The sequence below is a fragment of the Athene noctua genome, chromosome 10 (assembly GCF_965140245.1).
Source record: "Athene noctua chromosome 10, bAthNoc1.hap1.1, whole genome shotgun sequence".
Lineage (NCBI taxonomy): Eukaryota > Metazoa > Chordata > Aves > Strigiformes > Strigidae > Athene > Athene noctua.
The window spans coordinates 11,101,634-11,122,630 of NC_134046.1; the positions used below are offsets into that span (position 1 = coordinate 11,101,634).

Sequence of the window (20,997 nt, forward strand, 5' to 3'; positions counted from 1 at the left end):
TGTAGTATTTGTGTTGTAAATTGTAAAGAACCCATGCTCTCAGATGTTTGAGTAAAACAGAGAGGTAATATTTACAACCCATGATTTTTATTAGCTATTGACTAATGATTTTGATATTTCTATTTTTGGTACACAGATCTAAGTACTTTGAGAGGAGGACTGTTTTTCAGAAAGTAGGGATCTCTGCTTTCAGAGAGCATGTCCAGAATTTCATTCATCTAAAATCACTGTTTCTGAAAATTTTGGCTGTAAAAATGAACAGTATCTAAACTGAACTTCCTGCCCACTAGCCACTTGATTTCTAACATTTTCCCAGTTAGTCCTGAAGTTTAATGCCAGGGAATTGTGCAGAATTCACTTGCAATATAATAAGAATGTGTTGGACAAATACTAATCAGCCTTGCTCAGTTCGTTAATTAATGGCAGCATACCTCCAGCGAAATCACCTTTCCCCTACTTAAAATGGTTTGCATATTCTTTTCAGCACTCCCTGAATGGGATAAAAAAATCCAAAATGCCTTTCTGTCTCTCTATGACAGTTTATTTTGGGAATGTAAGGCAAAAGGAAAACCAAGCCCTTCCTACAGTTGGTTAAAAAATGGCCAGCCGCTCACATCGGAGGTAAGGTTCCTGTCACCTTGTTTCCTTTCTTGCTCATCTTTTTGGTTCTTTCATGTAAATCATGACATTAATTTTACAGTGCATTATCTTTTTTCAGAAACTTAATTAAAGGTTAACATATAAAAATAAATATAGTGGTACAAACTCTTTGTAACACAAAGCCTCAGTTCTGGGAGTTCATCTTAATTGAAAATGTATGGTACTGCAAGTTTATATATAGAGATACACCAATTTCTTCGTCTGATTTATCTTACAGAGCATCTGATTGCTACAAGATATGGCAATAGGTATGGATAGGTTTAAAAATATCAATTATAGTTAGTGAAAGGGTTTATCCAGAAACACTAAATGCATTTGTAGATGTAATCTGTAATTTGGAGAAATTGGTAGGATGCCAACTGACTATGGAAGAGTGTTTCAGAGCTGGCATTGCAAAATGATCAGCCTGTGAACGTGCACTTTTCTTCTGTTTCTGTTTTTAACCTGTAGGCTGAATGGACCTTTGATCTCCTGCAGTATGGCTGTTCTTAGGCTATGTTAATCCTTTAACTGAATTAATCAGTCACCTATGAAAATCGGTTACTATTGAGGTTAATACTTTTCAGGCACTACATGAGGAATAATAGACTAAAGAAAACCATATCAAGCTATAAGGAGAAGGTGAATAAGTGAAAAATCTCACTTAATGGAAAAACAAGGACCAAGTGGAAAGGAAAGTACTGAAGTGGTAGGAGTGTAGGAGGAGAGAGGAAATCAACTGGAGCTCAAACACTTAAGAAACGTGATCAGATACTTATACAGGTCTTTGAGAACCCAGCTTTGTTTCTTTCCAGGCAGTGTAATTACACTTCTATGGTGGCCAAGCTTTGGCACATCCATCTTCCACACTTCTGATGCTGGCAACCACATGAAGAAAGACTTCTGTAGCAAGACTCTTTGCTATGTTTGCATTCTGCTGAGGCCAAGTTTTCCTTTTTTATTAAGCATCTATTCAGCATCTATTGAGCATAAAATGGCATGGCTCATCTGCAATACATTTTTACTTGGCTGGAAAAATTAATACTGTGATTAATTTCTGTCTAGCTAGAACAGACACAGAATAATTTCCAAAACATATGGACCAAATTAGCACCTGCTGGGTTGCAGAACCAGCACTTGTTTGACTTGGTAGTACTTATTTGAAGCAATTGGAGGGGGGTTCTATCTTCCATATGATTTTCGGCGGGATTAGTCCTAAACAGAACTCAACTACCATCTGAGAAGGCCAGCCAGAATTTACTTGGACTGCAGTTTTTCTGAACTTGATCATTCTACTCATTGTCACTTCTTCCTAAGCAAGATGATCTAGTTTCTCTCCCTTTGAAGGCAGCGATATTTAGAATGTCACTCTTCAATTGCATCGTTTCAATAAAAAAGAATAAAACACTCTACAGACACATTTTCAACCAACATTTTCACAGTACTTACAGTGTATTGTAGATGGAATACTTCAGGCAACAAAATGCTGAATGTTATTGCTCAATAGACAAAATGGATAGTTTGGAGGTGAAAGTACAAGGGAGGTGTAATAAAATATTCAGTCTGTCACAGCACCCTGCTTGTTGGAAATATCACAGGATGAATACCTTCCAGACGCTTTCCACCGTGGGGCTGATTCTGAGGATATTGTCTACTCTTTGTCAAACCTTTCTCCCTGACCACCTAGTTGGTCATTCCCACATTATTTCTTCTTGTGTACATGGTGTGCTTTATTCTCCTCTTTGTCTGTCTGCATAGCTCAAAAGAGCCCACAGAGAATGGTGGGAAATTCAGCATGTGTATGAAACACGAGTGTTGCTTCAGAAGGGGTTTTTATATTCAAAGGCTGTTTGTAAAAAATAGAATATATCGAGAGGATACCAAACAGCCTGAAGGTAAAACTAAGTATGCAAAAGATATCTGTAGCGAGAGCCTAAAAAAAAAACCAGGATGAATAATGTAATGTTGTTAATTAGTTTGCAATACACCAACCATACAACTGCAGGCTGTGCTCTCATCAAATTTCCGAGCTAAATAAGGTTGGGCTGGGTCAGGTCTTGGTTGGGAGGCCTTCACAGAAAAGCTGGAGTGTTGGAAAATAGAGCTCCATGACTCAGTAAGTGGCACTCTGCCCTCCGCAAGCACTGTGAGAGAAAACCCCCAACAGACTGTGCAACCAGTTTATCTGTGGCAACTCAGCAAATTTAGGTTGTATACGTTTAGCAGTTCACAGCTACATTTTAGATGCTTGTGGCTTTTCAGAAATGACTATACTGTATACTCCAACATTGTATGCTCCTGTTACTGCTTCAGAGGCAGGAGAGCCAGGCTAAAGGTGCAGCATAATAATATCTGTTGTTTCAGACTTGCATTTGGTGATGGAATGTTCCTTGTTGTGGGTTTCTTCCAAACTGATCTGTTTTGGGGAACATTCTTTTCTCTTTCTCAGTGCTACACTTTGCAGTGGAGCTATTACTGTCCCCAGAGTCTAGTAATTGTAAAATCACAAAATATTTAGCTTTAAGTTATGCTTGTAGCATGAAACAGGCTTTTTTCTATTTGCCAAAATAGAGAAAATAAAACACCTTTTAAGACACTGAAACCCAGACTCTGATCCAAATTTACCTACTGTGCAGTTTCCTCTATTTCGGCAGAATTACACTGAAGAAACTCAGTGTACAGGAATTCGAGCCATGAGGAGCATGCTCTCCCTCTGATCTGAACAGCTGCCTGTGGGTTTCCAATAGGAATTTAAAAGGGCTTTCAGTACAGCTTTTTCAGAGGATCATTTTTCTGTGACTTGTGATCTGATGACACTTGAAGTGTTTCCATTATTTGAGCACCTCTGTCTCCTGCGGAGCTTTTCTGATCATCTTAGATGATCAGAATTCATCTGATGATATGAGGGGGGTAGGCCACTTGTCAGGGCTGCAGGTGCTGCTTCCCAGGAGCCCTACAGAGGATGCTCCAGGCTCCCAGTGCAGAGCAGCTGTACGTGCCCTGTGGTCACTATTTCTGCATCTGCTTCGTGGTGAAGCATGCCCGCAGAGTCACAGTTCTGCAGTGCAAGGAAACACACGCCACAGCTGGAACATCTGGGCACATCTGCCCAAGGCAACTTCTCTGCAACATGTGCCTGGAGTTCTTGAAGAGTTTGAAGAGCTAAGAGGTGAAAGAATAGCCACGATCATATAGCCAAGGCAGACATTGTATTTCTGAGGTGTTCATCCACATTGCTTCCAAGAAGATAACGCTTCTGCTTCTGAATTGTGATCAGGTTCATCAGTGTGATACCAAAAAAACTTTGGGATTGTGCACTCATTGGCTCTGTCAACGTTTTTTTGCTTGTTTTTATCAGGAAAGAATTCAAATAGAAAATGGAACTCTTATCATACCTGTGCTGAATATGTCGGACTCTGGCCTCTATCAGTGTGTGGCAGAAAACAAATACGATACTATTTATGCCAATGCTGAGTTGCGGGTGATAGGTGAGTAAATGTCGCTGAAATGAGCAGGTACTGAGTATAACAGGGCACTTACTGACGCAATTTGAAATTAAGAAATCAGTAGATTAAATTCCACCTGGCAGTTGAAGTCTGTTGATATTTCTTTTTGCTGATATTTCTTTCTGCTTGCTCTTCACCCATGTGCAAATGCTTTCTTTTTTTTAAATTTTATTTCATAACTAGTTTTGGGGAAGAGTCTAATTCCATGTGTGGTGTTTTTTTATCGCATACACACAAATTTAATGAATTCTGTTTCTCACTTAGTATTTGAGTTATTAATATTCTGCAGTTTTTAAAAGTCATTTCAGAAAGTGGGAAAAATAGTTTTAACTATAAACAAAGAGCATATGGCAAGTATATATATAAAAACAAATAACACGTAGCAAGTAATCTCAATGATTATCAGAGATGCACATAAAATGAAATTTGTTCATATTATAAGTATCCTGTTATAGATATTCAAATATAAAGTTTGTTCAACAGCCAAATACTAGTGAAACAGGTAAAACACAGACTTTAAGAGCACCTGTTGTACAGGTCTTGTGTTTTCTCCTTCTCCAAGAGTGAATTTTCACGTAAATTCCTGGAAAAATGAACACATTTTCAGAAAACTGTCAGTTTATAAACAGAAGACCACTGAAAAACTGTGTTTGTAATTGAATGCTCTCTGCAGACAAATACATGTGGCTGGGATGAGGAGTGTGATGCTTATCCTGCTGACATAGCTCTGCTCAGGAACCTCATTCTTCATTGCAGATAGACCTGTTCTCCCAGTCTGCAGACAACCTCAAGAAAAGGTTGTCAGAGCAGACAGTTTCTTAAGTAGACAGTTTAGAAACAGCATAAGTAAAGATAAATAATAAATAAGATATAATTAATTCCATTCTTTGGTACTTAAATACATTTTTCATGTTAGACATATATGTACTTTTGCAGAAACCTCAAAAGCAAAGCAATTACTGGATTTACCTACTATGTAACTTGAAGAGAAGAATTTAACATGTTCATTTAGTAACTTGTCAGCTGCATATTGCTCTGCTCTTCTTTCTTCTTTTTAGCTGCAGCACCTGATTTTTCAAAAAATCCTGTGAAAAAAATTTCTGTTGTTCAAGTTGGAGGTGAAGTTACAATTGGTTGTAAGCCAAGTGCTTCTCCCAGAGCAGTTATTAGCTGGAGAAAGGGCTCAGAACTTCTGCGCCAGAACAAAAGGTACTGTCATAAACCAGTTGCTGGATTGTTGGGTGTTCTCTGTTTTAATAATATCATTTAAACATCACTGAAACACAGCTGGCTTAGAATTGCTTTTGACAGCTCATTGACAGAAAACTTTGATGCCAGAGGCCTATTTGTCTTTAGCAGTGGCCATACAGTTTTGAAGATATGAAGCTGGCTGAGAACAAAGCCAGACTAATACACACGGGTAATTGTACAATACATACGTTTGTGTTCATCAGCAGTTAATTCACTGCAGCGCTATCAGAGCTGACTGTTTACCACACGAAAAGCCTGACTGAATGAGCTTCATCTAGGAGACATCATTGGAGGCTTCAGGGAAGCAGAATATACCCCCAGGCTGCAGCATAAATGCTTCGCAGCTGTACAGGTTGTAAAATAACCCAGAGCTAAATCAGCTCCATATTCTGTCTTTTCTGTTTAGGCAGGATTTAGCCACAGCACTGAGCCAACTAGCATGAGGTTGCATGGTCTTCATCAGGGTTTTACTCATATTTTGTCTGTGATGGCCAATAACTTATTTGTGAGCTGCCACAAACCATCCACATTATTACATGCTAATGTCAATTAAACGGTACAGCATTAAAATCAAAAGTGACTTACTGACTTGAGTAAGTTGGGACTAGTATACAAAATATACAAACTGTGATGATATTTCCATATACAAATGCAGATGGATGAAATGGGCGACAGTGTCTAAGAACTGTAATTTTTCTCAGCCTTTCTTTCAGTTCACAAATATAACAGCAACGCTGTTTTATCACATTATCATTTTCAAAGACAGAAAACAGAATCAGTACTTCATAAAGCTCTGGAAGCTGAACACCAGATTTCACACACAAGACCAGTTGGTCAAGGAGGTTAGTTTGGATCATGTAAGATGTAAAGTAATTGTAATTCACTAAAACAACATTATCCAAAACTGTGACACAAATATTTCCCTATCCCATACTGCAGTAATGTACCATACAGATAAAAGCAAATCAGAAGTATACGTGAAAGAAAGTGCAAATCTGAGAAGTATTTCACATAGTTACTAGCAATGAAACTGAAAAATCCGGGCAAGCAATCCATACCACAGGGCACAGATTTTTATAATTATTCCCCCCGCCCCTTTCACGAATGGCAGTTTTTCTGTTTAACTGCTCAGCTAATGTTGAAAAATATTTTTCTAACTACTGATCAGTCAAATTTGTATTTGCATTTTGATTGTACAGTCTAGGCAACAAAAAATGCCTGCTCATTCCTACTAGACGCAGCCTATCCCTACAGTGTGTAGAAAGCATGCTCAATATTCAGTTTGCCACAGGTAATCTCTGGATTTTCTGACACTGAGAACAGGAGCAAGGAGAGAACTATTTAAAACTTGCAATTTAAATATTTGAATTAAGCCTAGATTTTGAAGTTCTAATACCGTGATATTCCCCATCTGATTTGCTTATAAAAAATATTTACATACTGCATGCAGTATTTACATGTGCTTCTGTATTAATTTACTAATAATAATTATAAGCACACTGTAATTTTTGAGCATCCCAGGTGGCCTTCTGCTGCTTAGCAGGAGTAAACAAAAGGAGCAGGATTTACACTGAGGCAAAGGCAGTGCTTAAACTCTCCATGTGCAAAACATTATTACCAGTGTGTCCACTGGTGCAAAGTAGAATTTATGAGGCTTTTTGATTATTAAATGATAAAATAGCTAGTGCCATGGTTTTAAAGAAGAGAAAATAAATCTTCTATACAGTATTTTTCCAGAGATATTTGACAGAAAACAGAAAAATAAATAAGGATTCGTATGGCTGTAACTAAAGTACACAGCTAATTAAAGTAATAAAGTCACATTTCTTTGCTCATAAAAAAGAGAAGGAACCTGTTCTGCTGTTCTCTCTCTATATATATATGATTAAACTCTGACATGTCAAAGACTAACTATTTTAACTAAAGCTTTCCTTATTTCTGCTCCCATTTTATTGTGCAGCAATTATAATTTTTATGGACTCCTTTACTCTTTTTTTTTTTTTTTTTAAATATTGTATTGGTTTATAAATGCTGAAAAAAAAGGAAATATCAATCCCTTACAGTTCTGATGGCAACAGATGGACACATTGCTAAATAAGTCAGTGTTAGTGCAGCTAGACCTATTCCACCCTAAGGGGAAAGAATATTCTTTAGTTTTCACCTTTTTCCTTTCACTCATGATAATACTTTATTCCTTATATGAATGCATGGTCACTGCTCTCCCTGATCATCTGAGCTTTTAATATGACAAGATAACACTGCTTTATATTCATGTTAGTTTGTAAGTGTGTAAAGAAAATTGTGCTAACTAGGAAGAGCTAGTTAATAGACTATCCATATTAGAAGCATCATGAAATATTTATTTGATTTGTCTGAGTGTGTTTTATCAAGCATTTTTAAGTTTATGAAGCTGCAGTATTTGGGCCCCTGCTATTTGAAAAATATCTTAACATTTCCTGAGTCTGAAGTGTAATCTTCTGAATCTTCTACCATGGTCCAGCAGTGAAGTTCCTCAGCCCCTTTTTAGGGCACAGTTAGCTTCTTCCAGCACCACTTGCATCTCTCATCTCTGCAGCTCAAACACATTGTTGCCCAGATCTTCAACAGTTTGTGTGCTGCGATTTATGTAGAATACTTCATTGCATTTGAAGCATACATGCAAGTCCTTCAAAAAATCCCCCAATCAATCAGATTTTCATTAGATGGTAAAACAAAGCCTGAACATACCTGTACCAGGTCTGTTTACTGTTCCCAGTCTTAATGTCCCCTCTCCATTGAGTATTGTACTACAAAAGTTTCAGAAATAGCCAAATTCCACCTTCATTTATATGGCTCACCCCCTCTGGGGATTTGTCTTTGGTTCATGCTGCTGCCCACCTTAGAGAGGGAATTCAAGATTATTGGCTGCAGGAATCAGAAAGAGATGCCACAGTTGGCTAATCCCACTAACTGCTTTTACTTGCTCTCTCTTCACATGATCCCCCAATCAGCTTTTCTGGATCCTCTAGCAATACAACTTCAAGTTTTCTTTTAGGCAATTAACCTCCATCTTTGGATCCAAGTCTTGAGAAATGGGCTTTTGGGAGCAATACCACTTGTCCAGTAGGCAACTGTTTTAAAAGATTTTGTTTGTTCCTTCCCAAATGCGTGACTCTTTCCTGGCATGTGCTGTGGATTTTAGCTCAATGTACAAATGAAATGCAACAAAGAAAAAGAACAAACTTCATGCTCTGAACACCCATCCTGTGGAGTTTGACGCAGATCTGAGCTGTTTACATGTGTGCCATATATTTTCAGTAAGTGCAGTGGAGTTTTTCTTCAATCTCCCTTCTATTGTATCATGTGTCCACTGAGGAAAAAAAGAGTAGAAGGGAACAATTGATATATTAAAGCAAATTTGCAAGTCTAGGCACTGGTCTCATCACAAATCTTTTTATCACCTTCAGTGGATTCAGGATCAGGACCTTCATGGAAATCTTATTTTATAAAAATGCTTTTTGATTGAAGCTTTTTAATAAATGGGAATTGGAACCCCTTTTGCTGTACCAGAAAGAGGTGCTGTTCCCTCGCCATGAGTTGAGTGAATGCATATAAACATATGCCATTCACTCCGCTCAGAATTTAAATGAGGATAGCTGAGGGAAAACAGAGAAATGAGGTAGGCTGAAAGAATGCATTAGTCATATACAGCACTTTCCATGCATTAATAATCAGTAATAAGCAAATATTCATAATTTAAATTTTCTGGGAACTGGACAAGAAGTATGTTTAGGAGTCAATAAAATATGCTTAATACTTGTTGGCTCCTAGACTTGCTTGTAGGACACAGTTCAGTCCCATCTCTGTGAAGGCTGTGAACTGATTCTCTACCATAAATAAAGCTGCTTTATGTGGTAAAACTTCTCTCCCATGCCACACTTGGTTTTGGGGTTTTGCACGCATTATTGCCATTACTCAAAGGAAATGTGGGAGAATGATTGAGCAGTGACATGAAAAGTTGTCTTTCAACAACCTCATGCAAAGAAAACTGAGCAGATGCTGTGGCTTGAGACTTCTAACACTATGGGTGGGGGGGACTTACCTGGTAATTGCTGAGGACTCACAGCTGCCCCTTGGAGGCTCAGACTCAAAGGGATTCTCCTGCTCCCATGTGAAATGCAAGGACCCAGCAGGTTTCATTAACTGCAGAGTTCGGTCTGTTCATGGCTGTGTCCTGCATGTGAACTGCTTTACCAGTCTCCTGGGCAGGACCATTCTCCTGCAGCATTCTGAGCACTCACAGCCACCATCTGCTTTTGGCCTTCTGCCAGTACTCCAAGGTTCAGAGTCAGATTCCAAAACTATGACCGTTTTAACACATTTTAAACTTGGGAAAGGAATTCTGTCTTGTGGCTGCTGTTGGAATTAGAGAAATAGGGTTAAAAAAATGCAGGCAATTAATTGGTAAACAGGAGAAGACCTCAATCCACCGATCAAATAAAACATACAAAACATATTGTACTGTGAAACAGCATTTCAGCTTGAACCAATTTGAGAAGAAATGTGTCGGGGCAGTTCAACAAACTTCAGTGAAACATTTCAATTACCAGCATGTCAACACTGTTTGTTTAGCTTATACTGAAACCTTCTGGAATATCCATTATCTTTAAAAGAAGAAGAAAAAAAAAAAATCTGCTTGGGGAGGAATCAAGACAAAATGGATTGAAAATTCCAAAATTTGCACTACTAACAAAGGAGGAGATTGATGTCCCTTAACTTTTATTTAGTTGAAGTCAATATGCACTCTAAAGTAGTTATTTACTTTTTCGTGGCAGACACCTCCATCTCATATGAGATGCCTAACTTTAGATGAGCGAAGCTGGAGGAATGAAAACTATCTGGTGTCAGAAAAAAAAAAACCAAACTACCTATATTGAATTCAGACCAGATGAGTAGCACAGGCAAAGAGAATCTTTACTTGTCATGCTGTGTAGTCCCACCAACCACCCTGCTTTATGCACCTGCTGTTTGCAGATAAAAGTAGAATAGACATTTGTATGCTGGTAGCAAGTTTCATATAGAACATATTTTCTTATGCTATTCTAGCACTCACCAGTCCCAGCTTTCTACAGCAGTGTGGCTAGGTGAATAGCAATGGGATATTAATATTACTATTATTTTATTTTTAAGTCTCATTTTTGAAGCCTGGATTAAGTGTATCTCCATTTTTATCCTTCTTGCTTTGCTACCACAAGAAGCTTTGCATAGCTTTGATGATATGCCTTAACCTTTCTATCTTATCAGTGTCTGTGTGCTTGTAAAGAAGTTCATTTCCTATTTTAGTTTTTAAATAGAGCACTTGAAGTGTGGCCATCAGCAATCAGAGCAATTCCAGATATCTTAGACACCATCACTGTAAGTCAACATGAATACAAATTAAGCTTATCTCTTGATGAAATTCTAATTTTGCTTAGGGAACCAATGGAATTGATTCCACATCTGCTAAATTTGATTAATCACTTCAGTTCCATTCCTTGCTAACAAATAGATTGACAGAAATCAAAGGCATGGATTTACCTGCCTGTTTTCAGTGCTTGGTCTGAATTTATATATAAAAATATGAAAACTCCTACAAAACCTGAGACTGCTATATAGAATTGCTTTGGTTTGTCATTTCTCAGGCCACACTACTACTACATATTCGGTGCTAACCAGACAAAACCCATCATTACACCTTTCCCAAGGGAAGCCTGAGAGCTGCAATGACTCTTCTATGTTCTAGCTAAAAATATCTTATGCTCAGATTACAGTAGCCTTGGTTTCTATATGAATGGTAGCAGAAAAGAGGGTATTGCAAAAGACTGGTGGAGGCAGCTATAATGCATTTCTTGAATATTTATTTGCTACCAGCGGTGGTATTTTTCTATTTTCAGTGTTGGTTGTAGGCATAAGTGTGCAAGCATTTGCCATTGCTTCCTTCTGAATAATGTTGTTGAATCTAGGAGAAACATAAAACATGGTAGTACTCACTGAAGAGAACACATGAGCAGAAATGTTTGGTGATCCAGCAAAACCAATGATTTTGGCATAAGAAAAGTTTTGCAATCAAAGGGTTGCCAGAAAATGCCTCAGACTGACCTGAAGTACATTCAGTCTTTCCTCCTTTGTGTTCTTCATGTTTCCAGTTAGTTCTGTCTTCTTCCCCAAGCTGAGCATGAAGGCAGGGAGTGGAAAGCATAGGAGTGAAAGATGAGGAGGGAGATATAAGGAGAAGGAAGAACGAGCACAGATGAGGGGAAGAAAAAGTCAATGTTTTATTTTTTCTTCTTAATCTTATTTTGCTTTGGTTTTCCCCTTTCTTCTTTCTCTGTTATCTTTCCATTTGAAGTCAATCCACTGCAGAGTAATGAGAAGGCAGAAGGGAACCCCCATTGCTACTTGACCCAATGGAATGCTGGCAGGCAGCAGACAGAGAATGTTAGTGCAGCGGAAGACATAAGAAAAGGGCTTTTCCTTGCTTTTCTCTCTCCTTAGAGAGTTTCATAATGGAACAAGCCAATAAACCTAATCTCATCATGTATTACTGACTACTTAATGCAATAGTGTTTAGCACATCAGATAGCGTGAGCATCAAGTAAGCAAATGAACCATATGTTCTCACGTATAAGAAAGAATGACAACCTGCGCGATGCTGAATTTATTACAATTTCTCTTCTGTATGACACCTCTAATACAATTTTAAATTGTTCCTACTCAACTCCTGGGAACCTTGTTAAGGTGAGCCTTTCTGAGGGGCTGTCCTACATGTTGAGATGTCCCAAGCAATCTGTCACTCTTCCATGTCATATGGAGCTGCAATAAACTAAACCCCTGTGAATGTCAGTGTTGTGCCCTCTCTCCCCTTCAGTTCCTGTTTTATCCCTGCTTCATGCACATATTCTGATTGATGTTCAGGATTTGATCCAAAGCCAGCTAATCTCATTGGAGTTTTTTCCATTGACTTCAGCAGGCTGTGAATCAAGGTTCCTAATTAGGAGTTTGCACAAAAAATAATGAGAGGATACAACCTTCTGTGCTTCAATTTTAGTCCAAGTTGTACCGCCATGCACATCATTACTGTTGCACTATTCTGTTGTGTATTGCCATAGCGTACAAAAATACTAGTATTGGATGAAAAATATGGTGCACAAACACCAAATAAAAGATCCCAAAAGTTTCCAACCTAAGGGTAACATTAGAGGCATATAGATCAGGATAGGTTGGGGAGGTGGTGTAAAAAGGAGCAATAAAGTATTGATTAACATGACAGACACGTGGACTGTTGCTAGTCATGCTGTAGGCATGAGGAACAAAGAAGCTTCTAGGGAGGAGTTTCTGGGATCGTTCTGAGTGTGAATGATTATGTGAGTGAAAGCATCAAAACAGCACCCGAAAAATGTGGCTAATGCTCAGCAAATATGAAGGGTTTGTAGGAGGATATAACACCGCTTGTTTGGCTGTTGGATTTTATTACAAAGCAATACTGCTATTTCATGACTTCTTTTCTATGAGAACTAAAACTTTTGTCAAATTTTCAGTGAAAGGAGGAGCTGTTTAAGGAACACACGAGTGGTAGAATATTACACATTAGAAAGACATAGAATTTCTATGCTCTGTGATATATTATCACACAAATTAAGCATAAATTCAGTAGCTCAGTGAAGATTGCCCTAGGGTCTCCTACATGTCCACAGGTATCCCGAGCAATGGGTGTGGGAGGCTACTGGTGATGAGAGCTGAAGGCATGAGAGCAGGGCCATGTGCAGGTGAAAGATGAGTCATTACACGGGAGCTGAAATCACTGAAGATGAACACTGTTCACCTCCGGTGCTGTGTATCTGTTTGGGTGTGTATGCACATGAACATGCTGTCCAGGGTTTCTGAAAGCAAGCCAGGACCACGCTGTGTACCTGGTGTCAGTTGCTTGTTGTATATACAGAACACTTTAAAGTTAACAGCAGGTTTTATTGTACGCTTATTTTTGAAATATGTTCTGACAAGCAGATAGGGAAGAAGATTCCTGTAAGTGAATTAAACTCCCACACGGAGGGTAATTCAAGGCCTGATGTACTGTTTAAATTCTACTTAAGTCCCATATTAAGGGCTTAGTTTTACATCTGGAGCGAATCTGGTTGTATGAATGGCTGTGTCTGAACTAATAATGTCTGAATCATAAAAATAATGATTAATGGTGGGATTAGATTGAATAGCAGTAGTGTGGGCACACCATCTTGTGCTGAAAGAACTTTTCTCAGATGTACTGGTTATAAAGATTTCATAAAAACAGCAGAACTTGTTGGCAAATAGTAAAATTGGCAAACTTTTTCTTTGGCAATTCAGTTCATTTTCTACCTGGATTCTCAGCACAGAATTTCGCAAAATCTGGTTCCTGATCCTTTCCTTCTTAGTGTATTACTTTATCAATACCTTTTATGCTGATTGTTCCGACTAGTCAATGTATGGCTACAGAAATGTTTCATTATGCCCTGTCCACAAGGTAGACTAATAACCAAGAAATCTTTCTTTTTTCCTGGTCACGCTAACATATGGCTCTTGCCTCAGTCCAGGATTCTACTACATCTCTCCTCTCATGACCTCAGTTGTTTAAATGCAGATTTAAAATAGGGCAAGGACCGATACAGGGAAGAAAGGAGCTGTAAACAGGCCATATCTTGTAAATATGACATGAGACCAAGTCCTCTAGGTGGGAAAAAACCAGAAATGTATGTGTTTGTTTAACATAGCAGACTGAGGATGAACAGGCTCACAAGTACCTTAAAACTATCACAAGGATTTAGAAAGCTGAAAGGATTAAAACACGGCAAGCAACGTTTGGGGGGATTGCTTCTTTGTTTTGTTTCATCACTAAACTAGCTGTTTGGTTGGCACATCTCTCTCCCCTGTACATATAGAGGTCCTGCTGCCCAGTATTCCCCAGCTGCACATTTTGAGACATATTACTACAACGGGTTTAGACACATGTCTACAGATACGGTATTTTTTGTCGCTTTTGTCTTTGGTCATTGCATATCTGTCTCATATTTAATACTTGAATATGTTAAAGAAAGGGCAAAACAACTTTTGCTATTTTATATTAAAAGGAGTACCATCTCCTGAAAATACTGTATTTTGTCTGAAGCTTTATGATGGAGTATAACTCAATTCAAATGTCTGTATATATTTACATAAAATAAATATCTGTGGTCCCAAATTGCAGTGATTCTATGAAAGAATAATGTTTCTTTTTAGGAACAGAGGGGAATTTTTGGAAATAGAAAGGAACAGTGTTGTCGTGTCACCTTCTATCATTGCTAAAAGTATTAATTTCTAAAATAGTTTAATAAGACTATTCAGCTAGATTGTGTAATTGTTTTGATTCGAATAGTTAACACAGAGTTTAATGGTATTTATTTTATTTCCAGTTAATTGTCAGTCAACTCTAAAGCTCATTTATATCAGCATGCAGATAAGGAAAATCTTCTTTTAAGCATAGTTTATTAAATGGCAGTACTATTAGCATACAAATTACACTCAGAATAGGATAAACAGGTACAAAGATCATTAACATATAATACAGACAGTCAGATCTCAGATGGGACTCAGTGGGACCTTTTCAAAAATACCAGAGCTGTCATCAGCGGGCACAATTCATTCACTCAGTCAAACTTTACTCACATTTACATCTGCATAAATCACTAGTAATTCTGAGTCACTTGAGAGCTGTTTCTGCCCCTCAGTTACTTCCCCTTGTACTTTTTAATTCAGCTTCTCTCATGCTATGCAATCTTTGTAAAATTAGAAGAGTCAGCTATTGTCTCAATGTCTGCTAGCATATCTGAAGAAATTTATAAACAATATATCTTTTCATAGCTATGAAAGCAGGAGTGGTTTTGCTCTTGAGCAGAGAAGTGAGTCTGAGAAGACATGGTTTCAAATAGGATTTCTCAGATAATAAAAATTACTTTGCCTCTGATTTCATCAGATACAGAATACTCCCTTTTTATCTGCACAGTGCTATGATGATGACTTCAATAACATTATGAGGTGTCAGACACTTGATGTTAGAGGCAGACAAGAGAAAAGAAGAATGAATCTTTACATTAAGTATCAAGGTTACTTTATTTTGAAAGGAATTATTTTATGCCCTTGAAGAGATAGCTACCCTACTGGCAGTGCTGAAATCTGCAGAAGTAGGCTTGATTCACCCCGAGTTTTACACCAGTCCAGCTCAAACAGTTTTGATGGGGATTTCAAAGACAGTTGCTGTATTGAATTAATGCAATTCACATCCACAAATTAAAATTGCACCTCTCTCTAAAACAGATTGGCTGAACAGTACAGCAGTGCTCAAAAATTACTTCTGCTGCACTTTAAAATCTAATGAGTTGACACCTCTTTCTTTTCTCAGATTTTATTTTTCTATCAGCCTTGTTAAATACATATTATTCTTTCATGCTCTTAAGTTCAAAGCAAATAGCCATCAACAATCTTTTGTTCACATGAGACAACACTTTTGGAGATGGTTTGTTTGGCCTGGTTAATTAAAAGCTGTACCTATCATCCCTGCTTGATTTCTCAAGTTCTTTACTTAAAAAGTATGTGTGACAATTTTAATGAGCTCTCACTTCTTCCCAGTCTCATGTCTTCCGCAGAAACATTGCAAGCCATTCTTTTTGAACATTACGCAAAGATTTGACTCCAGCAGATCTTGGGTAGGATGTTTGTTTTCCCTTTCTGCATATAATGCTTAGCTTGTGTACTGATGGAGTCACCCTGAGACATGGGTCAATCCAATGGAATGGGTAGATTAAATACAAACAAAAGGACATCACACTATGCTTAAATAAAGCAGGGAAAAACTTCTCGCGCACTATCGTGGGACTGAAGGTTTGCAGGGGGCTTTGGATTCATTCCTGAAGACAAATTTCATCCTATGTAGAATGGCACTGTCTCTAGATCCAAACCCTGGGTTACAGGTCACTTGGTGCTAGGAAAGGACTGTGGTACCTGCTACTGCATCCTTACTGTGCCCTTGCCCTCTGCCACAGGCACCCTGCAGACAGAAAGTTGGCTAGACATGTCTCTGAACTGGGCTTTAAGCTGTCTTATGTTCCTATGATCCTCAGGAAGTGAACTGCATCCAACACATCCACCTTTCTACAGGGTAAATTCCCAGGTTTGTTACATATGGAATTATATTTCTGGGTATTTCTAATTAGCCCTTGTTTGCAGGAACTTTGTATGCATTTATACAACTGGATTTTCATCTCTTCCTCATAGCAACTTTAATTGAGCTATTTACCCCGAGGTAGCACCTGTGTAATTCAGGCAGGAGCATAGGTGTCAGCACTAGTCTGATAAGAATTTAAGCATTTTGTGAGTCAGAGATGCCAGTTTAGAGTTAGGCTTCTGCTTAAGCAATACCTTGCTGCAACAGGGCTTTATGAACACTTGTGTCCCAAGTAGCTCATTTCATTCTTTCTTCTCCTTCTTTTGCAGGGATGAATTTATCAGCTCTGCTTCAGATCCTTTGTTTTTTGTCCCTCGACAGGCACTCATTTACTTACTGAGAGAAGTCCAGTTTTCCTGGCAGACAAAATATTCTACTTGCATTATATTGGACAAGTTAAACTTTTCTGTCTTGTCGCAGTACTTGGAATCACCTTGTCTTCTGATACAAATGCTAAGAATTACTATCTATAGCCGTCACATAGTCTAAAATGTTGTGAAAAGTAGCGGTTTTCAGCAAGCCTTTCAGCAGGTGAGACATGTGTTTCACAGCTTCTTTTTAAATCGTTTGTTAGAGCTTGATCCGAAGCCCATTAAAGGAAATATTCCCATTGCCTTCAGAATAACAGTTCCATTAGTTGAAAGACAAATGGAAGAGGATAAAGTGCAGCCCCTCTGAACCCACCCACGGCATAAAGTCATGGCTTTGAGGAAGTTTATGGCAACTTTGTTGTTCATGGCAACCGGGTCAGGATTTCACATTGCTTTTTTTTTTTTTTCCTTGCATTTGAAATGCATCATCTTGATTTTCTGCTGCGCTCTGCTTTCTCATCCCTCTCTGGACACAGACCTCAGTACAGCTGGAAATTACTCACTTTTTTTTTTTTTTTTTTTCTTTAATTCCCTTCCCAGCTAACTAATTACTCTGGGAGTCCTTTGTGCTTTTACATAAATTCTGCCTGAGTATCTTATTTACTGCTAGCTCCCTAATTGTCTTTAGGTAGCATGACCTCTGTTTCAAACAACTCTGAAGCTTTTATTTGCTCATGGTTTCTCTTTGCTAAGCTCCGTTTTGATCTGTTGAAAGAGCCATTCCATCCTCAGCCTGCCCAGCCGCTGAATACTGTTTCAGAACAACATTTCGTCAGATCAAACATTACCTCGTCAGTTCTTGAGTGGCAACAAACCCCTCTCAGTGGAAAAACCAGGAAGCTGGGAATTATTCAGGTCTCAATTCCTAATGAAGAATACAGGAAAAACAATCTGAGACATGACTAAACTTCAGTGAAAAAGCCCTAGCCAGCAATCCATAGGGGGCTAAGCACAGAGCCTGTACATTCAAAGATTCTCCCCTTTATTATTCTGTATTTTTATAGACTGTTTTTTCCTACTGTATTACCTACATTGGAAGCTTTTGGGGACTGGGATTGTCTTTTTTTTTTTTTTTTTGGCCTCATGCCCACTCTGGATTCCAATTTGTACCTAGAGCTTTTAGGTGAAACTTCGGTAAAAATAACAGGGCATCAATATTTGATGGTGAGAAAGACACTACGGTGGCTTGTTATAACTTATTATTCAGGTATCCAATTTATGAACATTTGCTGATTCACACTTGAATCTCTTTTGATACTGTTTGATGAAACCACCATATGTTAGCTAACTAGTCAGTTGAATCAACTATTTTATCTCCAGCAGATTCTAATGAGGGTGTTTTCTTGTGGCTGGTGCAAACTGATGTGAAGAGATGCATCATTAATGAAAAGAAAATAACAGAGGCAGAAGTGGAATACTTGCAGGTCTTTCTTCATATTTAAACCTGCCTTTGAGATACTCTCATCAGGTGTGTCCCATACTGAGAGGGAGAGGCACCAATACTGTATCATTTTGATGCACAGTGTCATGAAGCCAGCAGAAAGGCTCAGTTCTTTCATGCTTATTCATCCTTCCTTATCTGAAAAATGTCACTTGATACATCATTGTATCGAAGAATGTACTTTGTTGCTTCATATTTTGCTCCTCTCTGGTTTAATATGGATATATGATAGACTATTAAACCCGAACTTGTTTTCTCATTGTACTACAAATTGCATGCAAACAACTGCTGCAGTACCTGGTGATTATTACCAAGGAAACAAAGATTTTTCATTCAAGCCTAAATCCCTTCCCCTCTGAGCTCCACACCCCAGTGACAGAGTGCCTGGCACCACGGGCACGTCTCAGCTTTTCTCATCCCTAAATCCAACCCTGCCCTGCTCAGGAGAAGATCTTTCAGAAGGATGAGGTCAGATAAGGCTGAGAGACATAAAACTGGGGGTATGTAAGTGAGAAGACCGCCAGGAATCCAAGTCTAGCACTTCTCTTCATCAGCTAAGAGGCTGGGAGCATGTAACGGGAAACAGAACAAGGTCTAATGTGTGTTACACGTATAGCTACAAGCATATAAATACCAGAGTGGAATTCAGCAAGACACTCTGATGTTTTTTGTGTGTTTAATGGCTACGATATTACTGTCAGCTTCAACTTCTGCTCTTGTTATTGTTCATTTCCTTTAATAATTCATTACATCATCCAATCTTATGTTGTAATAAATATTAAATACCCAAGCTGTGATGCATGAATTAGATATTTTCTTTTTATAAAAGGATTCTTGTATTAGATTTAAATGTCAATTAAAAGAGGAATATAAAAAATTAGTGCAGTACTTCTGTGAGTGCTGGGATGAATGAAGCCTGGTTTCCTGTGGATTTGTGACTTAAATCTGGATTTTGTCAGCTGTGCAGAAGTGTGGCATTTGAGTGCAGCTCTTCCTGGTTGGGTGCAGATTCTCTGATGTCTACTAAGGAGTGTGCCCATGCAGTGGCCTTACTGGCAAGAGGGGCTGCACATATAGACCCTGACACCTTTTTTCATGAAACTTCCAGGAATTTCATGTCTTTGAGCCCACTGTCCTCTTCCTAAAGTCAGAAAAAATTGGTCAGGAGCTTCAACATCTACCATGTGAAACAGGTGGATGGAAGAACCATCACGAACAAAATATTACAGGATAATTCTGTCCAAAAATTCATCACTTACCTAATTCAGTTTTCATTTTGAAATTCTCTACCTTTGATAAATGTGGTTTGTATATTTGTGAAGAAAATCCCAAAGCTCTGAGGTGCTGTCCTTGTATGTAAAAGCAAAAAGGTGCTGGATATGTAGCGAAAGCTTACCTAAGGAAAACATATGCTGAACTCTGTACTGACATCTTAAAGTATCTCATTGACTTGAAGAAGTATATGAACAAGCTTAGAAATTAATTTTGTCCATAAAACCCAGGAGTGGTCCTGAAATTACTGTTAAATGCAATTTACCCAATACTCTGCAAACTGGTGTAAACAACATAGTGACTAATAGGTGATTTGAAGGCCCTATGAGACTGCGATGTATTTGATTTGGCTCCTTGGCTTGTGAGATGGCATTTCAGCATCTCAGCTAGTCTGCTAATATCTTTTAATAATCCTGACAAAATTGCACGAGCAGCTGGGCTCAGACACAACATTAGTATGTCATAGGAGCACTGAGATCTGAAAAAAAAAGCCCCCCATGGTAAAATATAACACAATTAGGTACCAAGTTCAGTCTTCCTTCTTTCTCTGGAGACTCCAAATTTTGCTGCAAGAAAGTCAGCTAGATAAGTTAATGGTCAACTCCAATATGTCAATATAACATTCCTAATATAGAAATCAATAATAAGCAGAGGTGAAAATTGGTTGATACATATTCAGCTTGTTGTAGAAGAGAATAAGTATAATGGAAGCATTTAAATATTAAAAGTAGCGTTACATTTCTATTATTTTTTTTTCTCCCTATTTGTTTATTTTTTTCCCCAGGGTCACCTTACTAGAGGATGGCAGTCTCAAACTCTATAACATCACCAAATCAGATGCCGGGGTGTACACTTGTATAGCAACAAATCAGTTTGGAGTTGCCAGAAATTCAGGGAACCTGATTGTGAAAGGTACCTTAGTGTTTTCTTTTGTGATTTATGAATATTATAAAGTATGTGCTTTCTTTCACTGGGATGCCCAAGTCTGTGCCAATCAGTGCCAGTATTGACAGCTTGTTACTTGCAGTTTAAAGCTGAAACTGAGCTCTCCAGTGCCTGCAGCAAAGAAAAACTCACGACCACACCATTCTGATGATCAATTTGTTTATCAGGGAGGTCTCCCAAGATATCCATAGAAACGGGTAGTACCATTAATAATGATATTTGTACTGCAGTACCATTTAAACATCAGCAGGTATGGGCTGCACTGTTGCAGGCATTGGGCAGCCAGGGTTTGAAAGGACACCGAGGTGGTGTTGGAGGTTCAGT

General features: G+C 38.3%; 1 protein-coding gene across 1 annotated transcript in view; it reads left to right on the forward strand.

The window, feature by feature from the left end:
• The window catches only part of CNTN6 (contactin 6), a 149,643-nt gene that overhangs the window by 102,730 nt on the left and 25,916 nt on the right, over positions 1 to 20,997 (forward strand). The window contains exons 9-12 of the mRNA XM_074914602.1: positions 485 to 621; positions 3,998 to 4,127; positions 5,204 to 5,354; positions 20,513 to 20,640. Of these exons, the coding sequence (XP_074770703.1) occupies positions 485 to 621; positions 3,998 to 4,127; positions 5,204 to 5,354; positions 20,513 to 20,640 (546 nt within the window). The remainder of the gene's footprint in view (positions 1 to 484; positions 622 to 3,997; positions 4,128 to 5,203; positions 5,355 to 20,512; positions 20,641 to 20,997) is intronic.